The following is an 18748-nucleotide window of genomic DNA, read 5'->3' on the forward strand; positions in this document are numbered from 1 at the left end:
TAAGTTCCAACAGTTGTCTGTACTGTGGGGCTGCGGGACATTCCATAGCCACCTGCCCACTTTCTGTAGAAGGTACAAGTACTCTGGGGAGCCAGATTGGGAATCATCTAAATCCCATCAACCGCACTCCTTTTTTTGTGATACTGCTGTAGGGAGACCAGTCTAAATCTCTCCAGGTGCTCATTGACTCTGGGGCGGATGAGTTTTATGGACGCTACCCTAGTTTCTGAATTAAGTATCCCCACTCAACTCCTCTCTGTTCCCGTGGACGCTAGAGCACTGGACGGCCGCTACATTGGTAGAGTTACCCACAGCACTGTTCCTGTTAACCTTCGGGTGGGGTGACAGGGTAGCCTAGAGGATAGAGTGTTGGGCTAGTAACTGAAAGGTTGCAAGTTCAAATCCCCAAGCTGACAAGGTACAAATCTGTCATTCTGCCCCTGAACAAGGCAGTTAACCCACTGTTCCTAGGCTGTCATTGAAAATATTCTTAACTGACTTGCCTAGTTAACCTGTTGGGGCTAGGGGGCAGTATTTGCACGGCCGGATAAAAAACGTACCCGATTTAATCTGGTTACTACTCCTGCCCAGTAACTAGAATATGCATATAATTGTTTGATTTGGATAGAAACACCCTAAAGTTTCTAAAACTGTTTGAATGGTGTCTGTGAGTATAACAGAACTCATTTGGCAGGCCAAAACCTGAGAAGATTCCAAACAGGAAGCGCTCTCTCTGACCATTTCATGGCCTTATTGATCATCTCTAACAAAAACAGGGGATCTCTGGCATGACGTGACATTTTCTAACGCTCCCATAGGCTCTCAGAAGGCGCCAGAAAGCTGAATCGTGGCTTTGCAGCCCATGGCTGAAAAACAGTAGCGCATTTTGATAGTGGTCGATCTGAGGACAATGGGACGGGGCGCGCGTGCCCGAGTCGACTCCATGTTTACTTTCTCTCTCTTTGCACGAAAACCACCACTCCCGGTCGGAATATTATCGCTTTTTTACGAGAAAAATTGCATAAAAATTGATTTTAAACAGCGGTTGACATGCTTCGAAGTACGGTAATGGAATATTTAGAAATTTTTGGTCACGAAACGCGTCGGGCGCGTGACCCTTATTTACCCTTCGGATAGTGTCTTGAACGCACGAACAAAACGCCGCTATTTGGATATAACTATGGATTATTTGGGACCAAACCAACATTTGTTATTGAAGTAGAAGTCCTGGGAGTGCATTCTGACGAAGAACAGCAAAGGTAATAACATTTTTCTTATAGTAAATCTGACTTTGGTGAGGGCTAAACTTGGTGGGTGTCTAAATAGCTAGCCCTGTGATGCCGGGCTATCTACTTAGAATATTGCAAAATGTGCTTTCACCGAAAAGCTATTTTAAAATCGGACATAGCGAGTGCATATAGGAGTTCTGTATCTATAATTCTTAAAATAATTGTTATGTTTTTTGTGAACGTTTATCGTGAGTAATTTAGTAAATTCACCGGAAGTTTGCGGTGGGAATGCTAGTCACATGCTAGTCACATGCTAATGTAAAAAGCTGGTTTTTGATATAAATATGAACTTGATTGAACAAAACATGCATGTATTGTATAACATCATGTCCTAGGTGTGTCATCTGATGAAGATCATCAAAGGTTAGTGCTGCATTTTGCTGTGGTTTGTGTTTTTGTGACATTATATGCTAGCTTGAAAAATGGGTGTCTGATTATTTCTGGCTGGGTACTCTGCTGACATAATCTAATGTTTTGCTTTCGTTGTAAAGCCTTTTTGAAATCGGGCAGTGTGGTTAGATTAACGAGAGTCTTGTCTTTAAAATGGTGTAAAATAGTCATATGTTTGAGAAATTGAGGTATTTGAATATCGCGCCACAGGATTACACTGGCTGTTGAGTAGGACGCAAGCGTCCCACCTAGCCCATAGAGGTTAAATAAAGGTAAAATAAAAAAATCTTCGGGTTTCAGGAAATCACGTTGAGGCTATACAACGTCTCCCCATTTTCTTGGCTCAAAAAACACAACCGGACCTTTGGAATGCCTACCACCTGGTTCGATACGCAAAGGCGATGAGTGGAACACAGCATTCAACACAGCCAGCGGACATTATGAGTAGCAGGTCATGCCGTTTGGACTCACCCACGCCCCCGCTGTCTTCAAGGCTCTGGTAAACGATGTGCTCCGGGACATGCTAAACCGTCTTGTGTTAGTCTACATTGACGACATCCTGTTTTTTTCCCGGTTCTCCATGACAGACAGGTCCTTCAGCGCCTCCTGGAGAATTGTTTGTGAAAGCCGAGAAGTGAGTTCCACCACTCTACAATCTCCTTTCTGGGATATGTCATCGCTGAGGGAAATGTCCAGATGGATCCTGGAAAGGATTGGCCTCAACCTACGTCCAGGGTGCAGATGCAACTTTTCCTGGGTTTTGCTAACTTCTACCACCGTTTCATTCTGCGTTACAGCACTCTGGCGGCCCCCCTCTCAACACTCACCTCTCCCAATGTACCATTCACATGGTCTCCAGCTGTCGACAGAGCCTTTGTGAACCTGAAGCATCGGTTCACCACAGCACCCATCCTCATCCATCCGGATCCATCCCGTCAATTTGTGGTAGAGCTTGATGCTTCTGATGTTGGAGTGGGGGCCAACCTGTCCCATCGATCTGCCCAGGACCAAAAGCTTTGTCATGACGTTGGCCTCTTTGGGTACAGGAAGGACAGTTGACCCCCTCCCCTTTGTACCATCACCCAACCTGATTTCCCCCCAACCCAGGGTTGTAAAAATTCCAAGAGGAGAATCTACTACAACATGTTTCATAGAGAGACAAAGGAAATTCTTCCAACTCATAGAATTGGAGAACCTAGCGATATGTGTGTTCTGGAGAAGATATGGAAGATTGATGAAGACTCCAGCTACGAACTGATCCGCTTGGTACAATTTTGTGATACTCAGAAGAGACAATATAGCCATATTACCCTAAAACGGTCTACATGATAGCCTCAGCGATGAGACTGAATCCACATGGTTGTATACAATGTATTATTAAGGATAAAGCTATTTGTAATACATTGAGATGCTATGTACTGATGTTTATGTGATATAATTATATTTCTGTAACCAAGTCTAGCTCAGTCATAGGCACGCCCCCAGGGACACATACAGGACCAGGCGTCATTTGACAAGCCTGTTCTATGGGCACTATAAAACACCCCCTGATTTACATTTCTACAGACCAGGCCTACACTCCATTGGGAGTTGGCTCATTAGGTTTTATCAGCCAAGTACTCTACTGAAAGTGAACCATACCACGTGGTTAACTTTTAGACTATCGATATCGACAGAATAAGAACAAGTCTTTGATATTAATTATTAGTCTGCAGCTAAGTAAATTATATCATCGAACGCGAAGACCAACCACATCCATTCTATGATGTCGCTCTGACAGATCCATTCTAACCGAGAGAGAGAGAGAGAGAACGCTGACAAACTCTCCATCAGAACAAAACTCTCCAACAAGAATCCCGACGACACATGAGCGTAAATATATATTGATTGCAAATGTTCCCGAATGAGTGAGCCTTCAATTGGCAATTGTTAATATTAATGAACTCTGTGTAACTTCTCAGCTTACCGTTTTATGACCCATTGTCTAACAGACCAGCCATGCTTGTTAGCCATTAGGGCACATTCCCCTACCCATCATTTGTGACGATAGTTGCTGTTTGTATGTTTTCTGTTAATTACTTAGTGTAGTAAATAAATGATTTTAAGACAATTGATGTATGGATGATTTTAGTAAAGACTGGGTTCATGCAGATAACCAAGAATTTACAACGTTTGGGAATGAGACTTGACGCGAGGTAAAATACACCATTGAAACTAGAAGATAATCGGCCTATACTATAATAGAATATTATAGTACAGGAAAGTTATATTAGGAAAATTATAGCTTTGTAATCTGAATATTCTCCTTGGTGCCCCAATCTCCTAGGTAATTACAATTAAACGATTAATCAGTTTGGTCGCGTGATAATAATTACAGGGAGTTAATTGATAAACCTATCTTCAGTTTAATGGTACCCAAAGACACGACAGCTTCATCCCTGTGCCTTCCTGTCCCATCGTCTCAATCCTGCAGAGAGGAACTACGATGGCGTTGGAAGAGTGGAGGCAGTGGCTGGAAGGAGCAGAACAGCCATTCCTGGTCTGGACCGACCATAAAAATGTGGAATATCTCCGTACAACAAAGTGCCTTAACTCCAGGCAGGCCCGGTGGGCTCTCCTGCTTACAAGAGTTAACGTCAACATTTCATACCGCTCAGGGTCCAAGAACGTGAAGCCTGATGCCCTTTCCCGCCTATACAGTTTCTCTGCCAAACCCTCAGTCTCCGAAACCATTCTCCCTACCTCATGCCTTGCAGCCTCAGTGGGTTGGGGTATTGAGACCCTGGTTCGCAAGGCACAACATTCCCAGCCTGAACCTGAAGGCGACCCGGCTGTTTGTCCCTAACTCAGTCCGGTCCCGGGTCCTGGAATGGGCTCATTCCTCAAGGCTGACCTGTCATCCCGGTTCCCGCCTTACCCTAGCAATCCTCTGACAACGTTTCTGGTGGCCCACAATGGTTCCTGACGTCTCTGCTTTCATCGCCGCGTGCACGGTGTGTGCCCAGAACAAGACTCCACGGCAAGCTCCTTCTGGCCTTCTTCAGCCACTACCGGTCCCTCATCATCCCTGGTTTCATATCTCTCTGGATTTTGTCACTGTGCTTCCCCCGTCTGATGGCAACACTGTCATTCTGACAGTGGTGGATCGATTCTCAAAGGTCACTCATTTCATCCCTCTCCCCAAACTACCTTCTGCCAATGAAACGGCCCAGCTCACGGTTCAGAACGTCTTCAGGACCCATGGACTCCCGATGGATATGGTTTCCCGACCGGGGTCCTCAGTTCTCGTCTCAGTTCTGGAAGGCGTTCTGCACCCTTATTGGGGCATCGGCAAGCCTATCCTTTGGGTTCCATCCCCAGTCGAACGGCCAGTCGGAGCGAGCTAACCAGGACCTGGAGACCACCCTAAGATGCCTGGTCTCAACCAACCCCACTACCTGGAGCCAACAACTGGTCTGGGTGGAGTATGCAAACAAACAATGCCAGTCAGCCTGCACAGCAGGCCCATCGAAACTATACCGAAACTAATTTCACACATATGTGTTAGCCTATAGACAAGATTAAATTGACAATCTGAGTGACAATATTAAATTGGACTTTAAGAGATGGGCGCATATTGTAATTTACAGATGCAGGGAAAGGATCATCAGTTTATCAAATCCTTCTTCAGAGTCACATGCAGGTAAAACATTTAGATGTCTATGTAGTACCAGAAAGAGCATATTCTGCAGTTTCTATTACACTTACCTTTGTGAAATAACTCTCATAATTCAAGAGGTATAGCTCTAATTCCAAATTTCACTTTTTCCAAGAATATCCGTGCTGTCCATGCATCCACTTGAGTGGCAGCATTGCTCTGGCTACTAAGAAAAAACTAGTAACATAATCAAATACGCTATTTATTTATGCAATTCGTCCTTTACAATGAATTGTTCATCCACTGGTGTATTTGTTTAAGGAATACAGAAAATAATTAAACCTGTTCACCTGGCTGGTTATATTATTATATTTTTAGTTTCTACTTTGTCAAAAGAAGGTGTAACTGGACTTTATTTATTACTAAGCAAATCTACAAATAAAGTTGACATGCACTGTCAACTGTGGGACCTTATATAGACAGGTTGGTGTCTTTCCAAATAATTTCCAATCAATTGAATATACCACAGGTGGACTCCAATCAAGTTGTAGAAACATCTCAAAGATGATCATTGTAAACAGGATTCCTCTTAGCTCAATTTCGATTCTCATAGCAAAAGGTCTGAACTTTTTACCTGTTTTCACTTTCTTATAATGGGGTATTGTTTGTAGATTAATGAGGACAAATGTAATTTAATCCATTAAGAATAAGGCTGTAATGTAACAAAATGTGGAAAAAGTCAAGGGGTCTGAATACTTTCCGAATGCACTGTAGATTAAATAACAAAGTTGTTTGTTCCCTTTTCCATATTGCCAGCCACACAAAATGTGTAGGGGTTTCTATCTACAGTACCAGTCAAAAGACACACCTACTAATTCCATGGTTTTTCTTTATTTTTACTATTTTCTACATTGTAGAATAATAGTGAAGACATCAAAACTATGAAATAACACATATGGAATGTAGTAACCAAAAAAGTGTTAAACAAATGGAAATAGAGAAAGAGAAACTAAAGTCCATCATTACTTTAAGACATGAAGGTCAGTCAATACAGAACATTTCAAGAACTTTGAAAACTTCTTCAAGTGCAGTCGCAAAATCCATCAGGCACTATGATGAAACTGGCTCTCATGACGACCGTCACAGGAAAGGAAGACACAGAGTTACCACTGCTGCAGAGGATAAGTTCATTAGAGTTAACTGCACCTCAGATTGCAGCCCAAATAAATGCTTCACAGAGTTCAAGTAACAGATACATCTCAACATCAGATGACCTGGCCTCCACAATCCCCCTACCTCAACCCAATTGAGATGGTTTAGGATGAGTTGGACCGCAGAGTGAAGGAAAAGCAGCCAACAAGTGCTCAGCATATGTGGGAACTCTTTCAAGATTGTTGGAAAAGCATTTCAGGTGAAGCTGGTTGAGAGAATGCCAAGAGTGTGCAAACAGTGGCTACTTTGAAGAATCTAATTTTGATTTGTTTAACACATTTTTGGTTACTACATGATTCCATATGTGTTATTTCATAGTGTTGATTTCTTCACTACTATTCTACAATGTAGAAAATAGTAAAAATAGAAAACCCAAACTTTTGACTGGTACTGTATATTTTGGAATGTTGGATGTGGATTTCAGGAGGATGCCAATACAGAAAAAGGAACAAACCACTTTTTTTCTCCTTTTTTTTTTTTACTTCAACGAATCATGGCCCGGCATAGGATATCAACACTGACTAGGGTTGGCTGTTATTTGAGTCATAGTTTGACTCTCAAATTCATGTATTGGTGTGTGGTCAGTATTTTTATAGAGAGACCGCCCCGAATTCTACATGGTCAAAAAGTTAGCTTTTGTAATGTAGTAACACACTGTCCACATCAAGGAAAGTAGCATAATATAAATGAATTAAATATGGAAAAATAATGAAATATTTTAATTGAGGATGATAGTAAATGAAGCAAACTCACAGATTTGTACAATTATCACTTATATTTCTCACTAATTTAACAATTTAGAGTTAAAAAATGCTCTTTTGCACAATTTAACCGGGCACTCTAGAAAGAGTTCCCATAGTGACCGTGCAGCAGCCCGTTAATTCGCCCTCACTACAAAATCAAAGGTGTTGCTACTTGGTTCAGTTAAGCACTGGGTATATGTCAATCTGGCTGCTCTTCTTACGTACATTGTTGGCATGACAAGGACAGTTAGTGAAGATGGCTAAATCACATTCAGATCTGGAAACCAGGCAATAGTAATGCAGTAGTAACTATGTCGACACATTGAATGTGTCACAGCAGCAGAGGCAGGCACATGCTGGTAAGGGGGCCATTTTGAAGTAGTGTATGTTGTGACTTGACAGGCTATAGGGAACCCATCCAACAACCGTCCAACAACCATCTTACTCACAGGCAGTCCAGTAACCCCAACACGGCCGACATCACCCTGTCAGATAAGAAGAAGAAAAGAAAGAGAAGAAGTCTTAATAACAGAACATACATGGCAGGGTGAGGAGGCATTGGAGCGGGTGAGGATGGGCAAATGGGTGTACAAAGCTAAGAGGGTATAGGAGTGAGAGTCAAGTACACAGACAATGACTGTAGGATGATTGATTGTGTGGAAGCATAGGGCATATTCATTTTTGTTTTGTATGCAGACATGGGTTGGGCACCTAAAAGGTTTATGACAATCAATCAATCCATCCACCCATCCATCCATCATCAATCAAAAAATTCATCAATCAAATAAGATGAATATTTTGCGTAAGAGATGCAAGCATGTACAGGTGGACACACAAATGAAAGAGACTGTATGGAGGGATGATGGTTGTGAAAGGCCACTTACAGGTATACCAGGGTACTGGATGAACTGAACGGTGGGGTCCCCTGGCACTCCTTTGATCCCTGGGAAACCCTGCAGTCATCAATAGAAATGTCAATTACAAAATACAGTATATTTGAACATGAATGTATTTGTTACAGAGTGGAAACTCACAACCCTATGCAAAATACACAAGAAGCACCGCAAATAACACTGATCTAGAGAAGGCATTTCTAGATCTGGGGCGACAGTACTTCTAGGTCTCAGGAAGGCAGTGGCAAGAGCCCAACTGTGTGATCCGAGGCATGTGGACCACTGTGACAGAGAGGAAATTCCGCCCAGACCAGGGTGTGAACTCAAAACCCTCTGTACCGTTAACACAACATACTCAAGAAGCGCTTCTAGGTCTCAGGAAGGCAGTAGCAATAACCTTAGCTATCCCCTATGTCGTGTAATTAATATTACCTGATTAAACTAATCATGTATATGTAATTAACTAGAAAGTCAGGGCACCACGAAATAATTTTTATAGAGCTGTTATCTTCTGAATAAACTCTTAAAGACCTGGTAATCTTTTACATCAGTAGCAGTCAATTATTAATCGTCACCTTATTCAGTCTCATCTGAACATCATAGAATTCTTGGTTATCTTCACGAACCCTGGCTAACAAGTTGAATCAGAAATACCTAAATAATCACACAGAGTTACATAAAAACAGGATGGATCATACATGGATTACTAATTATGTCATACATGAAAATGTGCCTAGCAGACGGAACCGATATTGACGGCTGGTTACACAAAGGAAAGGGGGGTTGGGTTTGAGTGAAAACGTGGGAAGACTGAGGAGCAAAAGGTTCTGGGTCTCTATGGGGCCTCGTGAGCTATGCTATCGTAAATACATCGGTTTAAAGATTAACTTCTGGTTAATACAGCCGCTTTGTCAGATTTCAAAAAGGCTTTAAGGCGAAAGCATACCATGCGATTATCTGAAGACAGCGCCCCGCTTACAAAAGCATACAAACATTTTACAACCAAATAAAGGAATTACAGTCAGAAATAGCGATAAAATGAATCACTTACCTTTGAAGATCTTCATATGGTTGCAGTCACAAGAGTCCCAGTTACACAATAAATGTTCGTTTTGTTCGATAAAGTCCCTCTTTATATCCCCAAAACTCAGTTTTGTTGGCGCGTTTTGTTCAGTAATCCACTGGCTCAAAGGCGGTCAAAACATGCAGATGAATACATCCTAATAGTACCGGTAAAGTTTGTCGAAACATGTCAAATGATGTTATTAATTAATCCTCAGGTTGTCAATTGTCTAAATAATCGACAATATTTAAACCGGACAATAGCGTCTTCAATAGAAAGGAAAAACAACGAAGGGTGCGCACTCAGTCACGCGCGCATACCAGCTCTGCATTCTTCCTCAGTCCACAGACATTTTTCAGAAAACAAGCCTGAAACAATGTCTAAAGACTGTTGACATCTAGGAACTGCAATCTGGGTCCTAACCCATTAGATACTCTATAGGCATTCAATTCAAAATACCCACATCAAAAAAATCCCACTTCCTGGATGGATTTTCCTCAGGTTTTCGCCTGCCATATCAGTTCTGTTATACTCACAGACATTATTTTAACAGTTTTTGAAACGTTAGAGTGTTTTCTATCCAAATCTACCAATTATATGCATATCCTAGCTTCTGGGCCTGAGTAATAGGCAGTTTACTTTGGGCATGCTTCTCATCCAGACGTCGAAATACTGTCCCCAAGCCATAAGAAGTTAACGCATGGACAGCAGTCCTCATGTCCTCGGAACACAAGTTGAATTTTCGTCAACGGGATTATATAGTGGTGAGAGAGAAGGGTGTGTTACATAGTTTACAACCAATGTCTGTTCACTTGGGCGGGGCCACTGAGTGAGCAGAGTTTTTACCTCATGAAAACCATCCTCTCATTTAGAAGCTAAAATTACATTTAATCTTTTCACAAATAGTTTCATATTTAAACATTTAAATTGCACAACAATTCCATGTGAATCTGATAACTAGAATGTGTAGACTTTCCAAGATACAGTTTATGTCATCCTATCATCAGTAATAATGTCTCAGACGACAACTGATCTGACATCATATTCTTTAAGTACCAATGCATATTTTACGCTGGTTGGATTACCAGCTGGTTCCTTTCCCCACCCTTCTGATGTTACCATACTCTCTCTATGTTAACAAAGGGCTTCCCAAGAGTCTCATCTGTAGAGTAGAGAGAGAGAAAAGGGGGGAAGGTATTTATGGGGGTCATAAACCTCACCAACAGGCCAACGTCATGACACCTACATATGCATATGTACATTAAATGGTCCACAGTACACTACTGCCCTAACAAGCAAAGGAGCAGTAACTGCACATTTGGTAATTTTTTGTAGATTATATACATGCTTTATCATTTGGCCAAATATCCTGCCTCCATTGTTTTGTATTATGGAGAAATGGGGGGTTATGTTTGCAGAAACGGTAAAAAGTGAAACCAAGGAAAAAGGCAGTAACTGGCATCACTCACGTCAGTTGCTGCCTTTTACCTTGATTTCACTGAGCTACAATTCATTTGGCAGTACAAAAAAAAAATGTTGAAGTCATTTTTTGCAGTTTCACTCTATGAGCAGTTACTGCTCTTTTGCTTGGTAGGGCAGACTACATCTCTGTCAGTAATTACTTGTACAGGTGTAGGATCTTCGTTTGGTCAACCTGTTGTTGCAGGGCATGCAAACTTGAAGTGTATTCAAGGTTTTAAAAATAAAATGTCAGACAAAAAATGAAACAACCCTACAAAAATGTATATTCTGTCACACCCTGTTTCACCTGTCTTTGTGCTTGTCTCCACCCCCCTCAAGGTGTCACCCACCCCAGTGTATTCTGTTTGTCTGTTGCCAGTTCGTTTTGTTCGTCAAGTCTACCAGCGTTTTTCCTCTTGCTCCTGTCTGTTTCTAGTTCCTGTTTTCTAGTTTTCCCGGATTTGACCATTCTGCCTGTCCTGACCCTGAGTCTGCCTGCCGTTCTGTACCTTGTCACACCACACTAGATTATTGATCACTGCCTGCCCTGACCCTTAGACTGCCTGCCGTTCGGTAGCTTTTGGACTCTGATCTGGATGACTGACTTCTCCCTGCCCTTGGCCTGTCGTTTTGCCTGCCCCCTGTTCCTTCATGTTCTGGGTTCTCAAGGAATGCAGAGTGATATAGCCCCTATCTGTGTCCCCTACACCAGCCACACACAGTTCTGTACTGTACTCACCGCTCCCCCATCACGCCCGTCCAGACCATGGATTCCAGGGAAACCACTGTCCCCTTTGGTCCCGTTACAGCCATCAAGCCCTGGTAGACCAGGAACACCCCCCGGCCCAGGGTGACCCTGGAACACACACACGCACACACATACGCACACACATTAGGCTATTTATGCACCATTGGTCATTCCCACTATCCAGTGCCTTTTCTTTCCCCAGGAAATATCACTTCTTATACCATGGCATTGTTGAATAATAGTTTCTGATTTGCTTGAAGGGCATTCTAGAGTGTGCATTATTTCCCTTTAACGCACTGTATATTTGCACAGTAGAATTCAATGGCTATAGTTCTTACATGTTCTATGTTTGAGCTGCTTTTGAAAGCAAAAGTTGAATTGAAAACATCATTGGCACTGTTGAATTTGATTTTCATAATAGCAAGCTAGGATTGATGGTTTGGTTTAGCTAAACTAGCAAGTCTGTAAGGTTAGTTACCAAGGCAACTGCAGTTGCTATCTAGTAAACTTGCTAGATAGCAACCGCAGTTGCCTTGTGTTGAACACATTTATACCTGCAAATGAACACATTTCTAGCTGTACATTTGTTAAATTATAGCCATGGTATAAAATGCATAATCAACTCGAGGCTCTATGCATTGTCTGGAAAATAATGCAACTCCGTGGAATGCTAGTTTCACTTTGTTAGCGTGTCGTGGAACACACCTTCTACATTGTTCATTATTTTTCAGAGAACGCATAGCCCCTCGTTGACTATCCCTTACTTATTTAGTGTAAAATGTGGATTCCAAAAGCCTTTACATATAAGGTTAGGTGTCATTTACCATTAAAAGCACAAATATATCAATCTCAAAGGGAATTTATGCATTTTGTTTTCAGTGCATGTTGGCATTTTTGCCATGTCCCCTGGTGCTATTCGTCAACTTCTACAAGAAATATAAACTATAAGATAAAATATTTCTTCATTATTTTATAGTCCTAAAAAACATCTCTCAGCAATATTTTCTTTCTCATGATTATTGTATTTATTATTATTGTATTTATGATGTTCTGTGTGTCCCTGATATCACTTCCCACTCTGTTAGTTGTTAGTAATTATCCTTTAAGAAAACCCCTTCCCACAATGACATCATGTTCAGGTAGTGTCATCACTTTGTTGGTGGGAAAACGGTCATGAGAGGATGCTAATGTCAAAGTGAAGTCAAAACTTGCATATTCGATCATTTTAGCATTTCATGACAATAGTCTGTTTGTCTCACTCATACATTTCCACCCTGTTAGGCTAAACTACAGAGAACATTTAGGAAATGTCCAAATGTTAAAATTCTTTTTGATATATAAATTAAATCCTCTTTCAGTGTTTACTATATTTACCATTACGCTAACTCAATCGCAATCACCCACAGAGCTATGGCTAATTTAGTCTCCAAATGTTCACCCTGTTAGGTTCACACTGTTAGAATTATGCAACAAACATAATAACAATTTTCTGAAAGTCAAACTTGTCCTTTTTATGATATTCTAAAGAAATGAAACATATACAGTACCAGTCAAAGGTTTGGACACACCTACTCATTCAAGGGTTTTTCTTTATTTTTACTATTGTCTATATTGTAGAATAATAGTGAAGACATCAACACTATGAAATAACATATATGGAATCATGTAGTAATCAAAAAAGTGTTAAACAAATCAAAATATATCTTATATTTGAGATTATTTAAAGTAGCCACCCTTTGCCTTGATGACAGCTTTGCACACTCTTCTTTCAACCAGATTCATGAGGTAGTCACCTGGAATGCACTTCAATTAACCTCTAGGGGACCCCCTTCCCGTTCTCATCCCGGTAACGGGATTGCTTGACAAGATAGCAAAAATCTAATAATTTCAATTTCTCAAACAATCAATTATTTTACACCATTTGAAAGATAAACATCTCCTTAACCTGTTAGGGCTAGGGGGCAGTATTTACACGGCCGGATAAAAAAACGTAGCCGATTTAATCTGGTTACTACTTCTGCCCAGTAACTAGAATATGCATATAATTATTGGCTTTGGATAGAAAACACCCTAAAGTTTCTAAAACTGTTTGAATGGTGTCTGTGAGTATAACAGAACTCATATGGCAGGCAAAAACCTGAGAAGATTTCATGCAGGAAGTGGCCTGTCTGACAAGGAGTCGTTCTTCTTGTCTCTGTTTATTGAAGAGTGAGGATCTTAGCTGTAACGTGACACTTCCCACGGCTCCCATAGGCTCTCAGAGCCCGGGAAAAAGCTGAACGATATCAAGGCAGCCTCTGGCTGAAACACATTATCGCCTTTGCCAAGTGGCCGATCAGAGGACAAAGGAATTAGGCGCGTGCCCGAGTCAACCCCGTGCTGTATTTTCTTTCGGCTGTTTACCTAATTGCAGATTCCCGGTCGGAATATTATCGCTTTTTTACAAGAAAAATGGCATAAAAATTGATTTTAAACAGCGGTTGACATGCTTCGAAGTACGGTAATGAAATATTTAGAAATCTTTTGTCACGAAATGCGCCGTGCGCATGACCGATAGTTACCATTGGGATAGTGTCTTGAACGCACGAACAAAACGCCGCTGTTGGAACATAACTATGTATTATTTTGGACCAAACCAACATTTGTTATTGAAGTAGAAGTCCTGGGAGTGCATTCTGACGAAGAACAGCAAAGGTAATAAAATTTTTCTTATAGTAAATCTGACTTTGGTGAAGGCTAAACTTGCTGGGTGTCTAAATAGCTAGCCCTGTGATGCCGGGCTATCTACTTAGAATATTGCAAAATGTGCTTTCACCGAAAAGCTATTTTAAAATCGGACATATCGAGTGCATAGAGGAGTTCTGTATCTATAATTCTTAAAATAATTGTTATGCTTTTTGTGAACGTTTATCGTGAGTAATTTAGTAAATTCACCGGAGGTATGCTAGTTCTGAACGTCACATGCTAATGTAAAAAGCTGGTTTTTGATATAAATATGAACTTGATTGAACAAAACATGCATGTATTGTATAACATAATGTCCTAGGATTGTCATCTGATGAAGATCATGAAAGGTTAGTGCTGCATTTAGCTGTCTTCTAGGTTTTTGTGACATTATATGCTAGCTTGAAAAATGGGTGTCTGATTATTTCTGGCTGGGTACTCTGCTGACATAATCTAATGTTTTGCTTTCGTTGTAAAGCCTTTTTGAAATCGGACAGTGTGGTTAGATTAACGAGAGTCTTGTCTTTAAAATGGTATAAAATAGTCATATGTTTGAGAAATTGAAGTAATAGCATTTCTAAGGTATTTGAATAACGCGCCACGGGATTCCACTGGCTGTTACGTAGGTGGGACGAAATCGTCCCACTGGCCCTAGAGAAGTTAACCAGCATGGCTACCACAGCGTTCTGCAGCGATACGCCATCGCATCTGGTTTGCGCTTAGTTGGACTATCATTTGCTTTTCAACAGGATAATAACCCAACACACCTACAAGATGTGTAAGGGCTATTTGACCAAGAAGGAGAGTGATGGAGTGCTACCTCAGATAACCCCAACCTCAACCCAATTCAGATGGTTTGGGAGGAGTTGGACCACAGAGTGAAGGAAAAGTAGCCAACAAGTGCTCAGCATATGTGTGGACTCCTTCACGACTGTTGGAAAAACATTCTAGGTGAATCTGGTTGAGATAATGCCAAGAGTGTGCAAAGCTGTCATCAAGGCAAAGGGTGGCTACTTTGAAGACTCTAAAATATATATCTGATTTGTTTAACACTTTCTTTGGTTACTACATGATTCCATATGTGTTATTTACTAGTTTTGATGTCCTCAATATTATTCTACCATGAAGAAAATAGTAGAAATAAAGAAAAACCCTTGAACGAGTAGGTGTGTTCAAACTTTGACTGGTACTGCATACTTTTCCCCAAAAGACGTATGAGGTGCAAAAGGCATAGGAATGACATATGAACTGTACTGTGCAGTATGGAACAGAAAGTAGTTTGCCGTTCATAAGCTAACCATGGTATTACAATATGCCATGGCAAGGAATTGGTCTACAGGTATACACACACACATGTGCATACATGCTTGCATTTCCCACACACACACTCACCGGGACACCATCTAGTCCAGGATATCCTGGTACGCCAGCGATACCCTGAAAATGCAGAAACAGATCAGGAGTCAGAACGCACACACAAGATCTAATATTTATTTTTCTTTAACCATGTCATGATCTCTCTTTTTCTCCTTGTCCCTCTCCATGTCATTATGACACTTGAAACCAGTTGAGAGTGTGTGATTGACAGGGATTATTTTGGGTACATGATTACAGTACAAGTAGAGTACAGCACAAGTGGGACCTGATCAGGTGAAGTAATCAGGTAAAACTCTAAATATGAGGTATTTAATTTACCACGTCTCCCTTCGGTCCAGATACGCCAGGGAAGCCCTCCTCTCCTCGATAGCCCTTCTCTCCAAGAGGCCCCTGGGGGCCCGGGAACCCTGGTGGCCCCTGAGGCCCCTGTCGTCCTAAAACTCCTGGAACACCCTGGACATCACAGTGACATGTTACAAACACTGGGGATCACGTTTACAAGGCTGCAACATACTGAAAATAACAAATAAATATCATGAATTAAGCTGACATGTCAGAGAGGTATGCCTGTTTTTCAACATATACACTACATGACCAGAAGTATGTGGAGACCTGCTTATTGAACATCTCATTCCAAAATCATGGCATTAATATGGATTTGGTCGACCCTTTGCTGCTATAACAGCCCCCACTCTTATGGGAAGGCATTACACTAGATGTTGGAACATTGCTGTGGGGACTTGCTTCCATTCAGCCACAATAGCATCAGTGAGGTCGGGCACTGATGTTGGGGGTTTAGGGCTGGCTCACAGTCTGAGTTCAATTCATCCTAAAGGTGTTCGATGGAGTTGAGGTCAGGGCTCTGTGCAGACCAATCCAGTTCTTCCACACCAATCTTGACAAAACATTTCTGTATGGACCTCGCTTTGTTCACAGGGTCATTGTCATGCTGAAACAGGAAAGGGCCTTCCCCAAACTGTTGCCACAAAGTTGGAAGCACAGAATTGTCTAGAATGTCATTGAATGCTAAGATTTCCCTTCACTGGAACTAAGAGGCCTAGCTCAAACCATGAAAAACAGCCCCAGGTCATTATTCCTCCTCCACCAAGTTGGCACTATGCATTGGGGCAGGTAGCCTTCTCCTGGCATCCGCCAAACCCAAATTCATCCATTGGACTGCCAGACGGTGAAGCATGATTCCTCACTCCAGAAATTTGACAAACTGACTTGTTGGAAAGGTGCCACATTGAAAGTCTCTGAGCTGTCCAGTAATGCCATTCTACTGCCAATGTTTGTCTATGGAGATTGCATTGCTGTGTGCTCGATTTTATACACCTGTCAGCAACGGGTGTGGCTGAAATAGCCGAATCCAGTAATTTGAAGGGGTGTCCACATACTTTTGTATATATAGTGTATTTATATCTGAACTGAATATTCCGTTTATTAGGCACCAAACGGAAGAAAACTGACTGAAACAGGGAGGGATTAATTGGACTTGTCCAATAAGAATCACAAATTTTAGTTTTCAGCTGCAAAACATTTAAGAAACTTTTCCTGCTGTCTGCCCTAATAAACATTGTCCAACTGAACGTGGTCAAAATGAACATGTGTAGACGAGACCTTGGTACTTTTGGTTTAGTAGATAGAATGTCTTTAGCAGCCCCTACTGAGTAAATGATATAAAGTGAATAAAAATATAAACGCAACATGTAAAGTGTCGGTCCCATGTTTCATGAGCTGAAATTAAAGATCCCAGTAATCTTCCATACGCACAAAAAACTTATTTCTCTCATCTTGCCAAGATAATTCATCCACCTGGCAGTTGTGGCATATCAAGAAGCTGATTAAACAGCATGATCATTACACAGGTGCATTTTGTGCTTGAGACAATGAAAGGCCACTCTAAAATGTGCAGTTTTGTCACACAACACAATGCCACAGATGTCTCAAGTTTTGAGGGAACGTGCAATTGGCATGCAGACTGGAGATATAAGAATATAATAAAATATCATTTTAGGTTAGTTTCTCTACCATAAACTGCCTCCAACGTTGTTTTAGAGAATTTGGCAGTACGTCCAACTGGCCTCACAACAGCTGACCACGTGTATGGCATCTTGTGGGCAAGCGGTTTACTGATGTCAACGTTGTGAAGAGCCCCCAATGATAGTGGTTAGGTTATGGTATGGGCAGGCATAAGCTATGGACAACAAACACAATTGCATTTTATCGATGGCAATTTGAATGCACAGAGATAACGTGACGAGATCCTGAGGCCCATTGATATGCTATTTATGATAATACAAGGCCCCATGTCGCAAAGGTTCTGTACACAATTCCTAGAAGCTGAACTTTTCCAAGTTCTTTCATGGTCTACATACTCACCAGACATGTCACCTATTGAGCATGTTTGGGATGCTCTGAATCGACGTGTACGACAGCGTGTTCCAGTTGCTGCCAATATCCATCAACTTCACACAGCCATTGAAGAGGAGTGGGACATCATTCAACAGACTAATCAACTCCAAGTAAAGGAGATGTGTTGCGCTACATGAGGCAAATGGTGGTCACACCAGATACTGACTGGTTTTCTGATCCACGCCCCTACCTTTTTTTAATGGGATGTGTGGCCAACAGATGCATATCTGTATTCCAAGTCATGTGAAATCCATAGATTAGGGCATAATGAATTTATTTAAATTGACTGATTTCCTTATATGAACTGTAACTCAGTAAAATCTTTCAAATTGTTGCATGTTGCGTTTATATTTTGGTTCAGTATATAGCAGAGTACTAACAGGTAGTCTAGTAATATTTGCTTTCTTCTCTTTGCTAATCTCTTGTGGACAGACAACGTAAACATAAGCATCTGACCAAATTACACAAGATTTTAGTTCTGGGATAACTGAGATTATCTCTTTGCAGACAACCAAACTTGGTAAAAACCGACTGCCACAACATACAGTATGGGTTATTTCTGTGTCCATTTCATTGACTGATCGGTGGTGGCAGTAATCTCTTTAAGTGATAATGCCCGAGAAGCCGGTGTTTGGAGGATATATTTGCACGGGTGTTGTTAGGCCCGAGACGAAGTCAGGTTACCAACATATTAAAATAATGACTGACATTCATTCTAAATGTCCCATTGCTATACTGGCTGGCAACGTTCTTATCCCTGGCTTGCTAGCTAGACAACTACGGCTAACTTACAGTC

General features: G+C 41.3%; 1 protein-coding gene across 5 annotated transcripts in view; it reads right to left on the reverse strand.

Moving 5' to 3' along the window:
* col4a4 (collagen, type IV, alpha 4) overlaps positions 1 to 18748 on the reverse strand; it is a 192101-nt gene that overhangs the window by 105292 nt on the left and 68061 nt on the right. For all 5 annotated transcript variants that reach the window (XM_029714261.1, XM_029714260.1, XM_029714262.1 and 2 more), the window contains 5 exons: positions 15856 to 15990; positions 15553 to 15597; positions 11428 to 11544; positions 8156 to 8224; positions 7721 to 7756 (listed from right to left, as the gene is read on the reverse strand). In XM_029714261.1, the coding sequence (XP_029570121.1) occupies positions 7721 to 7756; positions 8156 to 8224; positions 11428 to 11544; positions 15553 to 15597; positions 15856 to 15990 (402 nt within the window). The remainder of the gene's footprint in view (positions 1 to 7720; positions 7757 to 8155; positions 8225 to 11427; positions 11545 to 15552; positions 15598 to 15855; positions 15991 to 18748) is intronic.

Source organism: Salmo trutta, chromosome 26 (genome assembly GCF_901001165.1).
Source record: "Salmo trutta chromosome 26, fSalTru1.1, whole genome shotgun sequence".
NCBI classification, from domain to species: domain Eukaryota; kingdom Metazoa; phylum Chordata; class Actinopteri; order Salmoniformes; family Salmonidae; genus Salmo; species Salmo trutta.